We start from the raw sequence: 13302 nt of genomic DNA, 5'->3' as shown, positions 1-13302 counted from the left end.
CTTGTCTCAGGCAGCATCAGACACAGGGCACTAGCAATCAGCCCATCACCTGATGGGGAAGAGGGGTCAAAACGAACCCTGCCGTCGCCAGTTGCAATATTTTAAATAAAAAGATGAAGCATCCCGGTGGTGGGGTTGGACGGACACCGAAGCCAATGCTGACGGTGAGCCGGGGGTCACAATGCTTTTGGGCAGAAATCCTCTCCGTATCCGGCTGAGCAGCGATGGCACGGTCGCAGAAAGCGGGACCTCCCAGGGGAGTGGCGCTCACAAGGTCTTATGCTCCAGCCAGTGAGACAGTTCTGCGTGTGTGGGTGTGTGCAGATACACTATAAACACCATCTGGACCTTTTGGTCAGGTTTTCCCCTCGCCCTGTACTTTCCCAGAGGTTGTCGGCACCAGCAAAGAGCGAAATTCAACACAGAGGTCCCAGCACAGAGCCAGTCCTAGCGGCAATGAGCTGCCTGCGGCATTCGGACTGGGCACCGCTCCCAGATGCAGCCGCTCTGCTCCAAGCTCTCCCGCCGGAGCAGTTGGGCTCGGGGTCTCCGTGCCGCTCATTCGGGGTGCAGTGCAGCCCAGGGCAGAGGGCCAGCCCAAGGCGTTAAGCAGCGCATAGGCCTTGGGCCAGCTCTCTGCACGGGCTGGATGTCACCCGGGTAGCAGAAGCAGCGTAGCGGCCGTGGGCCGGTGCCTGTCGAGTGACTGCGCTTGCAGCCGGGCTCTGGCTGTATGTGCAGTGCAGAGACATCAAAGCAGCAAGGCCTCCCTGGAGAATCGGGCTTTACCCAGAGCTGGAAAGCAGCCCCCGGGGACCCCTGGAAAGGGCCTGGGGGAGGCGCTTTCACCAAGCGACCTGGGCTGGGATGCGGCGATGAACGAGGGCCGCTCCAGATGTGTTGCCATGGAAACGGCAGATGCTCAGTGCAGTGGCCACAAGGCTGGCGCTCGGAGGGGGAGGGGGAGGGGGAGGCCTGGGATTGGTCTCACGCTGGACTTGGCATTGCATTTCCCCTGCCGTTCTGTCCCCTCCCCCCCGAATGCCTCGCAGGAGGGTTTAATCCAGGGACGGGGCCAGCCTGGATGCACAATCGCCCAGGCCTGGGACTGGCCTTTGAAAGCAGGGGCTGGAAGGAAGGAGACGTGTGGCCCCCCTAAATCCCAGTCCAGCTGCAAACGCATCCTGCCGGACAGCCAATAAAGGGGGCCTGTGCCGAGGCAGCTTCGGCAGCCGGTTCCAGGCCCCCCATCCTCAGGCAGCGTCACCAACGTCCTTCTGGGCTCCCTTTAGGCTTCTACTTTTCCAGTCAAACTTGGTCATGACGCGCAACGGCTCAGCCCACACCTGAGTTAAAGCCCCTTTCCCCCCTTCACACACCACCGGCTAGTGGCAGTGGGGAAACGCGGCGGTGGGGGGCTCCAGCTGTTTGCTTTCCTGCCCCATAAGCACCACCACCTTCCAAGGAGGCCACCAGGCTCTGGGTGGAGGCGCCGCTCGCCGGTCTGCAGCCCATGGGGGCTAGGGATGGGTGGGTCGGCAGGGATCTCTCAGGGGCCGGGCCGGGGCTTCACGCCAGCACGAGCAGGCGCCAAAGGGCAGGACGAGACACAAGCTGGGATCTTCTCTGCTTGGACTGAAGAGTAGGCTGCTCAGCGCAGTTTCCAGCGGATGGGAAACAAGAGGAAAGGCAGCGGAAATAGAAATCCCAGCTCTTTCCCAGCGCTTCCAACGCGCGGCTCCGCAGCCGATTTGGAGCTCCCAGGAGGCAAACCCAAAATGCAAATAAATACTTACAACCTGCCAGGCAGCAGGGCCCTTTAGGATGATTTGGGCTGACCTGCGTGACAGGCCACAGACCCGCCGCCAAGAACCTCTGCCTCGAGCCCGTCCCTCCCGTTCGCGCTACAGCCAGTCTTGAGTTAAAGCCATCAAATGACGAAGGCTCCACCCCTTCCTTGGGTGAGATGTTCCCAGATGACTTTCTAAGGGTATGTCTACACTACAGGATTAATCCGAATTTAGATAATTCGAATTTGGGAAACAGGTTGTATAAATTCGATTGTGCGCGGCCACACTAAGCACCTTAATTCGGTTTTAAACCACATTAATTCGGTGGTGTGCGGCCACACTACCCCATTAACTTAAACACAGTAATTCGGTGGTGTGGGTCCACACTAACCCTAATTCGAATTAACAAAATCGATTTAGGCTCTACTCCGTTCGTCGAGGTGGAGTACAGAAATCGATTTAAAGGGCCCTTTAATTCGAATTAACTGGCTCTGTAGTGTGGACGGGTGAAGGGTTAATTCGGATTAAGGCAGCTAAATCCGAATTAAAGTCCTAGTGTAGACCAGGCCTAAGGCAGGTTTTCCACACCGGGCGTCATTTCTGTAGCACTTTGCTGAATCCTAGGGAGGTGGTGGAATCTCCTTCCTTAGAGGTTTTTAAGGCCAGGCTTGACAAAGCCCTGGCTGGGATGATTGAGTTGGGGATTGGTCCTGCTTTGAGCAGGGGGTTGGACTAGAACCTCCTGAGGTCCCTTCCAACCCTGATCTTCTATGATTCTATGAATCTTTGCCAGTTTTTCACCCACCTTCCTGGCAGTGCAGACCCCAGGGCTGGACAGAGTGTCCTCGAAATGGGCTCACTAATGTCATATCCCCGCCCTACTCCTGCTCGCCACTTCCCTACGTATGGCCTCCTCACGCCAGGAGCTCATGTGCAGTTACTTGCGACCAGAACCTCTAAGTCCTTTTCCGTGTCACTGCATTCCAGGGTCGTGTCGCCCACCCTCCCCGTGTAACCTACAGCCTTTGCTCCTCCATGTAGGCCCTTGCCTTGGGCCGTGTTCAAATGCCCGGTGTTCAAAGAAGCCACCTTAGCGCGAAATCCATCATCATTTACCTTCCACCTGCAAACTTCCCCAGCAATGATTTTATATTTTCTTCCCGATCATTAATAAAGCTATTGAAGGGTCCCGGGCGGATCCTTGCGAGAACCCCCTCCCGCCCTCGGATGACGATTCATTGACAATGACTTTTTGTGAGCTGGCCGTTAACCACTTTCTAATCCACTGCTGAGTCCTGTCTAGCTAGAAAAAGGACACGCGCCATGGGACGCGCACCCTCTGTCTCTCTGCTAGTCCTTCTTCCAGTCCCGGCTCTGGCAAGGCAGATTTTAGGACTGGCGTGTCAGCTGCACAGGAAGGTCTGACCTCACCACTCAAGCGGATTCCAGTGCGGGGAGTTACCCCATTGACCTCCGCCGGCTTTGGGTCCTTCTGCTCCTTGTCTGGATCCAGAGTGACCCCCCCACACACACCCCTTCACCCCACCGAGGAACCAGCCCCGCTGCTAATGGGTTTGGAATCTGCAAATTAAACTCCCAGCCGGCCCCCTGGGGATTCTTTATTACCTATTTCCTGGCTCTGGGCTAATCTCAAATCACGCCTTGGCCTGCAAGCCAGGCTCAGTGGCCTCAGGGTATTAAAAGGTGCTGATTAAATCCTGGGCTCAAGGGAAGCAGCCAGCACTTGCCCTGTCTGTGGTGGTGAGCGGAGGGGATGAGGATTTAGCTGCCTTGCAATGAGGGGGGCTGTGGGTTTGACTGGACGCTTCTTTCCTGCACAGCTGTGATCCCGGGGAGGTAGAGACGTGGCGACAGGGTATCTACGCCACAGCGGCACAGCTCCGTAGGGTAGGTGCTTCCTACAGCGACAGAAGGGGTTTTCCCTGGAGTTAATGGAGCTCTCCACAAGGACACTGCATGGGAGGAGGGCTGAGCTTTGTAAAGCTCCACCCGTGGGAGCTCTAGTGTAGCCAAAGCTCTGGGGGACACGGGTATTTTAGCCACCGTGCTGTCTAGCTCTGCCCGGAGCGCTCAGACAGCACTGTAGAGCCGATTTCTGGCCAGCACTTTCCCAGGATAACCCATTTCTCAGTCACCTGCACAGAAACCATCGCTCCTTCTCCGCGCACCTGAACGGAGGCGAGAGAGACCCTGTGGGCCACAACTACTTACCCACATCACCCTCCCTTGCAGGAATACGCCTGCAAAAGGGACCGGCAGCTGGGAAGTTCGGGGTGATCCCAGCTCCATCCCTTTCTCAAGTTCTGCAGGGTACAGGGTCATTCTGAGTGCCTCTCTCTCTGTTTTTGGGGCGAAGGAAATACACCAAAAAACGATTCCAGCGCTTTTGAGTCTTTATTAAAGGGACCCCACGCACCAGGTTCAGTCCTCTGTCAACCAGCCTGGGCCGAGAATGTGCAAATACGGGCGAGAGCACGTGGGGCTAATCACCACGGTGACAGCTCCGGCCCCCCTCCGCAGAAGGACGGGGACACAGCGGGGGACAGCCGGACCCTCCAGCTCGTACTTCGCACCCGTGCGGAAGGGAAGACGGCTGAGGAGTTCGGGATCCAGCTGATGAGTAGGCACTGTGTGTGTTTTGCGATGCTGGAAACAACCACCACCACCGATCCCCCTCATCCCGATTCTGGCCCCCTCCCCTCGCATCCCCCGCCAAACCTGGGCACTAAAACAACACAAAACAAAGACTGTGGCTGCCAATCCATCATGCCAGCAGAGCCCCACCCCGCCCCCTCTGTTCTGCTGGAGTTAAAGGGGCGGCGTCCGTCCCAAGCCAGGGGGAGAGGACCACGTTGTAGGTGGAGGGTACATCTCGTCCCACAACCATCCCGGGCCCCGGGGCATTTTCCTTTCCCTCCCCCCCTCCAGGATGGGGCCAAGGAAGGAAGAAATGAATTGCCGTGCCGATAAGCGACGCCCCCATGCTGGTCACCTGCCCCGTGGCGCAGTTCGGCCGCAGAGGCCCCCTCCCCAGCTTCTCGCCAGGGATAAGGGGGGCTGGGAGGGGGATGTCTCCTCCAGAAGGATTCAAGTAAATCGATCACAACTCCAGCATCCCCGTCCCGCCCCAAATCTACTCTCCACCCCCCATATCCCGCCCCAATGCAGCAAACCAAATGGCTGCCTACGGGCTTTGTGTTTTGGTTTGTCACTTTTCCACACTCTGACATGGCGTGTCACGGGGAGACAGGAGAGGAGACTGGCAGAGGAGGGACCGGCGAGCCGAGCGGGCAGCCTGGCAAAGCGGGTCCCACGTCCAGCACGCGGGCCATCGGGCACGTCTGCGGCCCACTGGGAAGCAAGGGCCTGCAAGCGTTGTTCCCACCTAACGCTGAGCGGAAGAGCAGCACCGTTCCCATCCCACGTCAGGCTCTGCGGTGCTGCGCCGAGGACACCGTTGGTCACTGGTGTGGGTTCGCCGGTTGAAGTCTTGTGCGACCACGCTGGCCGACGGCACTTGCACGCCCCGCTCCTCTGGACGCTAGCTGGCTGGTCTTTCAGGGAGCGCACAAAGAAAGCTTTGGCCCACAAGGGGTGGGTTTGTCCTGTCAGCAAAGGCCCTTGAGTAAACCCGCCCGCAAGGAGCCAGCGCCCTGTGGAGACACCAGCGTCGGCCGGGAGCTCGCCAGCTGCTGTCCTTTACCCTGTAACTTTCCTCTCCGCCCCTCAGCCTCAAAGAGAAGAGAAGGTGCCCCACAGACGGACTCTCGGCCCTGCAAGCTTTTGCAAAGGTCCTTTCAGGGGGTGCCCCTTCTATAGGGCTCCATGCGCCTCTGGAAGCAGCAAATGATTAGACTCCGAACCGGGTCCGCTTGTCTCTCCCCGGCCAGCGCTGGGCTTGCCCTGCCGGGACGTCTCCTTTGCCTCGGAAAAAATAACTCTGGACGTAAACGTGGGTTTGGGATTTCTTGTCCTTTTTCGCTTTTCTTTATTTCTTTTGAAACCATCAAACAAAAGAAGAAAATCCCGCAATGGGGGCTCGAGAGCCCGGCGCCAGGCTGCTGGGGGGGCGGTACAGGGTGCTTTGCTGGCTGGGGGGGGTGATGGGCGGCTGGGGGGGTGGGGTCCTACTGACTTTGGGCCGGAAGAGGCTGCCTTGCTGGGTGCTGGTGCTGTTGGACAAGGGGCAGTGGTCGGGGTCGCCGGAATCGCTCTCCGTGTAGCTGTAGGCCTGGGCCCGGGAGATGCCCTTCTGCTGGCGCCGCCAGGAGTTGTAGTAGGTGGGGTCGCTGATGTAGTGGTTGACGAAGGAGTGGGCCTTCTGCTGGTTCTGATCCACTTCGTACTCGCTGTCGCTCCCCTGCAGAGACAGAGCCTGGGTTACTACAGGTCTGGCTGTGCCCGGCCGCAGCACTCAGCCGGCCCGACAAGCACATGCCCGCGAGGACACGGCGTGAGCAGAAGGAGCTGAGGGGGCACCCACCGGGCAGTGCCACCAGCAGCCCACTGGGCACTGGCCTTGTGAGAGGCAGCTTGGAAACCGTGATCCTACATGACATCAGAGCCTGCACCACCGCACCCATCCTGCAGGCAGGGGAGGGGGTGGGCAGGTGGGCAGCAGCCCCTCCCTGTGTATCCACAGAGCTCAGGGAACCGGGGTCTCCCATACACTGGTGTGAGTCCAGAGTGATTCCATGGAACAGCACTGGAGTAAGGGAGGGTCAGAATCGGGCCCTAGGGGAAGCTGGTGATAGAGCACGACCAGACCCAGCGCCCGTCCCGACCTGGCGTCCCTTCCCCAGTGACCAGACCCAGCGCCCGTCCCGGCCTGGCATCCCCTCCCCAACAACCAGACCCAGCACCCGGCCCGGCCTGGCATCCCCTCCCTGACAACCAGATCCCGACCCCGGCCCAGTGTCCCTTCCCCGACAACCAGACCCAGCGCCCGGCCCGGCCTGGCATCCCTTCCCCAATGACCAGATCCAGCACACGCCCCGGCCTGGCGTCCCTTCCCCAATGAGCAGACCCAGCGCCCATCCCGGCCTGGCATCCCCTCTCCGACAACCAGATCCAGCACCCGGCCCGGCCTGTCTTGGCATCCCTTCCCCAATGACCAGACCCAGCACCCGGCCTGGCCTGGCGTCCCTTCCCCAATGACCAGACCCAGCGCCCGGCCTGGCATCCCTTCCCCGACAACCAGATCCAGCACCCGTCCCGGCCTGTCCTGGCATCCCTTCCCCAATGACCAGATCCCGACCGCGGACCAGTGTCCCTTCCCCAACAACCAGACCCAGACCCTATCCCGGCCTGGCGTTCCTTCCCCGATGACCAGTCCCAGCGCAAGCCCTGGCAGCGCTGCCCCTCCGCGCCATCTCTGGGAGCAGCCGGAGCTATGTTTGTCAGAGGGCACGGCGGGGAGGACGGGGGAAGAAGAAAGCGCTCAGGCAGAGGCTGGGTTGGCTCACGTCCCTCCTTTCAACTCGCCCTCTGCTTTCCATAATTGAATTCAGCTGCCCCCTTCCCCCAGGCACAATGGCCCCATTCACGAGGAAGCTCGGGCGGCCAGGCAAGCAATCAAGTGACAGCTTTCAGCGAGCTCAGCTCTTACAGCTCCTCAAAGACACTCAACCAGCGACAATGCAAAGGGGGGGTTAACTTGGATTCGCCTCCACTTTGCAGGCAAAGGGAAGGCCAAGGCCTATGGGGCAGCTCGGGGGTTGCTGAAGAGCTGCAAAGTCTGGGGAGCAGGAAGCCCTCAGCTGCCTGTTCCCCTCCACAGATCTGAGACACACAAGCCTGCACCAGGCTCAGGTGATGGGAGCGGCCAGGGAATTCCCAGCTGTGCCACGGATGCCCGAGTAAGCGTCACTGCACCTGTTGGGGCCCCAGCTCTCCTGCAGGAATAATAACCCAGCCTTTGTCTTCTCTGCTCCGAGTGCGAGGCCCTCTCCGTGCGGGGCCACCCAGCGCGCGGCACAGGGGGGTCCTGATCTCCGGGGGCACCTGCAGGCGCTCCCGTCGTGGGGGTACACAGGCAGGCTTGGTGCTCACGCAGCGCCCGCGTCTCCACCGCCTCGGGCTCCCTCTGCCCCTTCCCAGCGCTCGGTCGCGCAGCTACAGCCCTCCAAGGCGTAGGGAGGAAAGAGCCGGTCGGTCAGATTCCCACTCCCACGCTCCGGTAGCGTAAAGGGAAAGGCCAAAGGGACCTTGGTGTAAAAGAGAAGCAGGTGCTACGAGCCAGAGTGAGATCTCGGCTACACCCCCCATGTCCCCCCCAACTCAGCGCGGATTTGCCCGGCTGCCACTGACAGAAGGATCTGACCCATCATCTCTCCCCGCTGCTCCTGCGTGTACCCTGAGGCTCTGGTTAGTCCCTAGGCGCGCTCAGCACTGGCCACCCCCAAGCGAGGGTCCCGCAGGGCGGGAAGAACCAGTGCACCAGGGAGCTGAGTGGCCCAGCTGAGACAGTGGCTGAAGTGGGATTAGCAGGCCTGGGTCCCCTGGCCCGCTGCTCAGCCCCACGTGGCCGGCGCGAGGTGCTGCATGACCGCTCCACAGCCCAGGGGAGCGGCAAGATCTGTTTTGGCCTCGCCGGCTCTCAAAGTCTCCCAGATGGAGCGGGGATTCCAGGCAGCCATTTGAATCTCAGCCCCCAGGGCCACTGGAGGAGAGGGGCTCGTTTTCGCAGGCCTCGTTAAGGGCCAGTCCCAGCACAGCTGCAGCATCTGCGCCTGGAAACGCATGGCCAGGAGAAAGCGGGTTCTGTACTGGGGGGTCCTGGAGGAATACGTGGTTTCCTGGGGTCTCTCTCTAGCCCCATCCTGTTCCCAGGCGTGCCGCTGCAGAGGGTCTCCCTGAACCCTGGCCTGGACCCTCGGCCACTGCTCTACATGGCCCAAAGAGGGGGGGTCAGACGGGGACACAGGCTGCCCTGGGGTCCCGGAGCAGCTGTTCCCTTTGCAGGGAGCCGGGCTAAACACCCGGCAGCTCACGGCGTGCTCCAAGGCAGTGCAGGGTAGCCAGCTGGGGTGTGATACCGGCGTGGAGAGAGCCCGTGGCGAGGGCCTGTTTCCACTGTCCCTGGGTATATTCAGCTCAGATCCCAACCTCCTGGATCTGTGCTCACCCCCCACTGCGCTCCCCCCCCGCTCCCCCCTCCGACACCAGGAAAGCCAGGATCCCATTGTGCCCTGGCCATGCTGGTTGCTGCGGGGCAGCCTGCTAGGGGTCTGGCTGTCTGAGGGGCACGCTGGTGCATCGGGGACAGGGCAACGCCTCCGACCCCGCCCATGGGCTGTGCCAGCTGGGGCAGAACAAACAGTCCCGGGGGCACCTGCCAGGGGACAGGAGTTGTGTGTCCGTCAGGCCCAGCTGAGATGCTAAACCACAACCCTGGGTGCTCAGGGGGTGACCCATGCCCGCAAACGGGGGGGGGGGGGGGGGCATGCCCCACGGCGGGAACCCCGGGCAGCAATGGGGCTTCTAGCAGGAATCAGTCAGGGGTGGGGAACTGTTTCGTTCCTCCCTTTCCCAGCATGCACTGGAACACACTCCTGTCCCCGATCCCCTTTACAGGGAGTGGGGAGGTGATGAGGACAAGGGGATGCAGCTGACAGAGGGGACAGGAATTGCGGGGGACGACGGGGGCAGCCAGCCTGGGGATCCCAGGCACAGGGTGCAGAGCGATTTTCCCGCCGGGGGGGCCAATGGCTGAATGGGGTGGGGAGGCTTGTCTGACCCCTGCCCCCCACCCCTTGTGCCGCAGCCGCCTCTCGCCCTCCGGCCAGGCCCTGCCGTGAGCGCGTGCTGCCCCCCCAGCCCTGCCGAGCTGAGAGCCCCGGCCCCTGCGAGCCGCCCCTCACCTGGGAGTCCGAGATCTCCGAGGGCTTCTCCGTCAGGCTGCTGCTCTCGGCCGGGATGAGGTCGTTGTACTTGGTGACGTCCTCGTCTGAGTAATGCAGGCTCCCGGGGCTGGGCCGCGGCGGGGACCTCGGCAGGGACACGGAAGCTCTACGTTTCGTTCGGAAAGGGAGAACTCTGGCGCTGGAGCCGATCCCCTGGGTCCCGCTCGGGGAGACCAGCCACGGCCACCCCAGCAGGCCCCACCCGAGCCCACTGACCTCCCCCCGGGCGCTAGCAGGGCTGCTCAGAGCATCGGCCGTGGGGCCGCACCCGAACCCTCCCCACTGCAGGCTGCTGGCCTGCCTGGGGCTGAGCCATTAACCAGCGGGGGCCCGGCGGCTCCGGCTTCCACTGCTTTCCTCTCCTGCCCTCTCCAATCTGAGAGCCGGCTTGGTGCTCGAAAGCAGGAGCTGGGCAGGACATGAGCAAGCGCCTACACCGACAGCTCTGCCAGCACCCCACACTCCCGCCCCGCAGCCTCGGGCTCCCGCCCCCAGCTCTGCCAGTGCCCCTCAACCCCGATCCACAGCCCCCTGCTAGCCCAGCCCTGGCCCCCCTACAACAGTCATGGGTGGGGGGCGAGCAGCGGCAGCCCCACTGGAGCCGATGGCTTTAGGCGGAGAGCCCGATCCGGAGCCACGTCCAACCCCTTTGTTGCTCCGGGCTCCACATCCCCACCCAGAACCACCTGTGGGGGCAGTTGGTGTCGGTGAGTGTCCGGCAGGTGCCAGCACACCAGTAACCCGGGCAGTGGGGTGCAGTGGGGGCGGGGGCCTGGCCCCAGATCTCTGGCTGGGCACACAGAGCCCTGAGCCCCATGGCCGGTACCTGGTGTAGATCCCGTTCTTCCTGCAGAAGGAGTTCTTGACGGAGAGGCGCCGGTTGTTGAGCTCCAAGGCAGGGAAGCTGCCCTCGTCCAGACTCACCATCTCCCCGTGGCTCAGCGCGTTCGCCTTGGAGTTGTTCCCTGTCGGAGCGGGAGGGGAGCCATCAGCTGGGGCAGCGCCCCACCCCGGGGGGAACCCGCACATCACACACCCGGCTACGGAACCAGCTCGGACTCCTGGGCCAACCCTTCCGGACCTGCCTGCTCCCCGAGACAGGCCTGGAGACAAGCAATGGGATTTGGAGGGAGTTGATGGAGAAAGGGGGAGCAGACAGGTGCACTGTAGCCAGGGGTTCCCCAGGCCAATAACCCCCCTCTCCCCCCAGATGCGTGGGCATAGGACACCCCCCAGCTCAGCCAGCGGGCACCACGCCCAGCAAGCTCAGTGGCAATGAAGGGGTAGGGCAGCCTTCACCCGTCCCGTCTCATCACTCAGTCTGGTCTGCACCAGCTTCGAACTGGGCTGGGAGGGCTCCGGGGGACGAGCTCACCCCCTCTCCAGCCAGCCCTCGTATCCCAGTGCAGTGCCATCCCGCCAGGGCTGAGGCGGCTCCGTGGGGCTCAAGGCCGGGGTGCTACTCTTCACAGGTCCCCAGCGTGGCCAGGGGGCACGGGTTACGCAGAGCTCCCCGTGCCAGCCCAGCCGTCTGGGCAGCTGAAGGCGTGAGGAGCGGACCGCATGGCTGGTGCTCCGCTGGGCGTTGGTCTCAGCTCAGCATCTGGCCAGCCCTGCTCGTCACGCTGCGGGCATGGTAAAATCCCGCCCGGCATGCAATCTGTGAAGTGCCCAGGCCCTCGAGCAGACAGCGGGCTGACGGCATGCTGTGCCCAGCGATGGGGCAGCAGGCCCTGGGCAAATCAGGGCTGAGCATCAGGAGATCTGCCAGCAGCTCACTGGGCAAATCACCACTCTGCTCGTGACTCGGTTTCCCCATCCCTAAAACGGGGGTACTGATGCTTCCTGATCTCCCCCAAGGGTTAACCCGTTAATGGCTATAAAGTGCTTTGAGATCCCTGAAGGGCAAGTGCTGGGTTTGGGCACAGGGTTCTGCTGCAAACAGCTGCACAAGCTGCCCGGCTCTAGTCCCTTGGGGCCCAACTGCCCCCTGCCTTCCAGCCGGGGTGGGCGTTTCCTGGGGCACAGCTGCCATCGGACACTGGCACCGGTGGGGCGAACGGTGCGGCGGCATTTCACGCCCCTGATGTCCAGGTGGGAGCAATCACCCAGCAGCAGAGGGGCGGAGAATCGGGCCCCTTGGCTTCTAACTCCGGGCCCCACGAACCCAGGCACCAGCCCTAAAGGCTCTGGGTGTGACTCGCCCGCACTGGAAGCCAGGAGTCCAGGCTCCCAGCGCCAGCCGTCTCTCCCTTGCTCGGCTACACAAGTGTATTGACTCAGCAGGGCGGGCGGCATTAGCCCCACAATCTGAGCCCTTCATTTGGCTAAGAAAACAGAGCTGCATTTACTAATCCCGTGACCTTTCCTGCCGCTGGCAGCTCACAATGAGAGAAGCCGGTTGTTTGATCTGGAGCTCCCAGCGACATTAACACGGCCAGTGACGCGATTTTCTAACCCGCGTCTGCCGGCAAGGCAGGGGCGGGATGGGCCTGTTGTGCTGGGGGGACGGTTCTGGTGTCGCTCCCATCAGCAGAGCAGCTGGCGGGAAGTGGCAGAAGGCGGGAGGGTCTCACCCGCGAGCCAGGGCAGTGAAGGGAAAGGCTCCCACTGATCAGGCTGCTGGATGGAGCCTTCGGGGAAGCTCCCAGCGCTGGGTGGCCGGGGCAGGCACCACGCCACGCCCAGGGACCCCAGGAACACGGTGCGCACCCTGACACTGGCTCTCCTGGGTTTGGAGTCACGGGCTGAGCCACGTTCTGCCCTAACACCAGTGTTAGGGGGTGCAGGGAGAGGCCCGGTCAGCAGTGACGTGAACCATAATAACTAGGGCAAAAGCTGAAGGAGATCCCTGGCCCTCTACCAGTGTATCCAGGCACACCTCCAGCAGAGCGGCGCTGGTCTACCCCAGCCACGGGCCAGGCCCTCTGGCTCCACAGCCACGGGGGGTGCAAGCTGCAGACGGGGAAGGCGAAACGCCCTCGTCTCCCGTACCCAGGCACAGCTCCTGGGCTCCCAGCGCTGCACCTCTGTGTTTGAGACCAGGGCGGCTCAGAGCCAGCCCCCCTGGTTCCCAGCACCTTGTCCCCAGCCGGGTGAGTCTGGGGGCCGTTCCTCCCGCACCGCGGCCTCCGTGGCACCACAGCCCCCTACGCCGGGCCGAGCAGCCCCTCTGGGCGTCAGCTCCTGCCCTGCCTGCAGGGGCGCTCACCTGAGTCTGATTTCTTGGCATACTTCTTGCTCTGCCCGCGGATGATGAGGACGAAGACCAGCAGGAGGATGAAGATGAGCCCGACCAAGGCGATGACCACCAGGAACCACCACTCCTCGTAGAAGGGGTTGGCTTTCTGGGCTGGAAGGCAGCCGTGGAGAGCAGGGTGTCATCCATCCACCCTGCCAGCTCACACCCTGGGGCCTGTCCTGGGCGCTGGCGGGGCTTGGAGCTTGTTTGTGTGTTGGGATGGGACCTGTCTCATCCCGGGGACCCTTCCTCTGCTCCTGGGGAACCCCAATAGACTTGCAAACAACGGACCTGCTTCAACTGGGGGGCTGGGATAGCGGGGGGCTGGGAGTGGGGGGCATTGGCA

At 62.2% G+C, this 13302-nt stretch overlaps 1 protein-coding gene across 1 annotated transcript in view; it reads right to left on the bottom strand.

The window, feature by feature from the left end:
* Positions 1 to 4189: 4189 nt before the first annotated feature.
* SDK2 (sidekick cell adhesion molecule 2) overlaps positions 4190 to 13302 on the bottom strand; it is a 153492-nt gene continuing 144379 nt past the window's right edge. The window contains exons 37-40 of the mRNA XM_026654563.2: positions 12927 to 13067; positions 10542 to 10680; positions 9674 to 9800; positions 4190 to 6171 (exon numbers count right to left, since the gene is read on the bottom strand). Of these exons, the coding sequence (XP_026510348.1) occupies positions 5818 to 6171; positions 9674 to 9800; positions 10542 to 10680; positions 12927 to 13067 (761 nt within the window). The 3' untranslated portion in view covers positions 4190 to 5817. The remainder of the gene's footprint in view (positions 6172 to 9673; positions 9801 to 10541; positions 10681 to 12926; positions 13068 to 13302) is intronic.

Source organism: Terrapene carolina, unplaced genomic scaffold, assembly GCF_002925995.2.
Source record: "Terrapene carolina triunguis isolate 2854851 unplaced genomic scaffold, T_m_triunguis-2.0 Scaffold192, whole genome shotgun sequence".
Lineage (NCBI taxonomy): Eukaryota > Metazoa > Chordata > Testudines > Emydidae > Terrapene > Terrapene triunguis.
The sequence above is the reverse complement of the archived record's forward strand: the minus strand, read 5'-3'. Positions and strand labels throughout refer to the sequence as shown.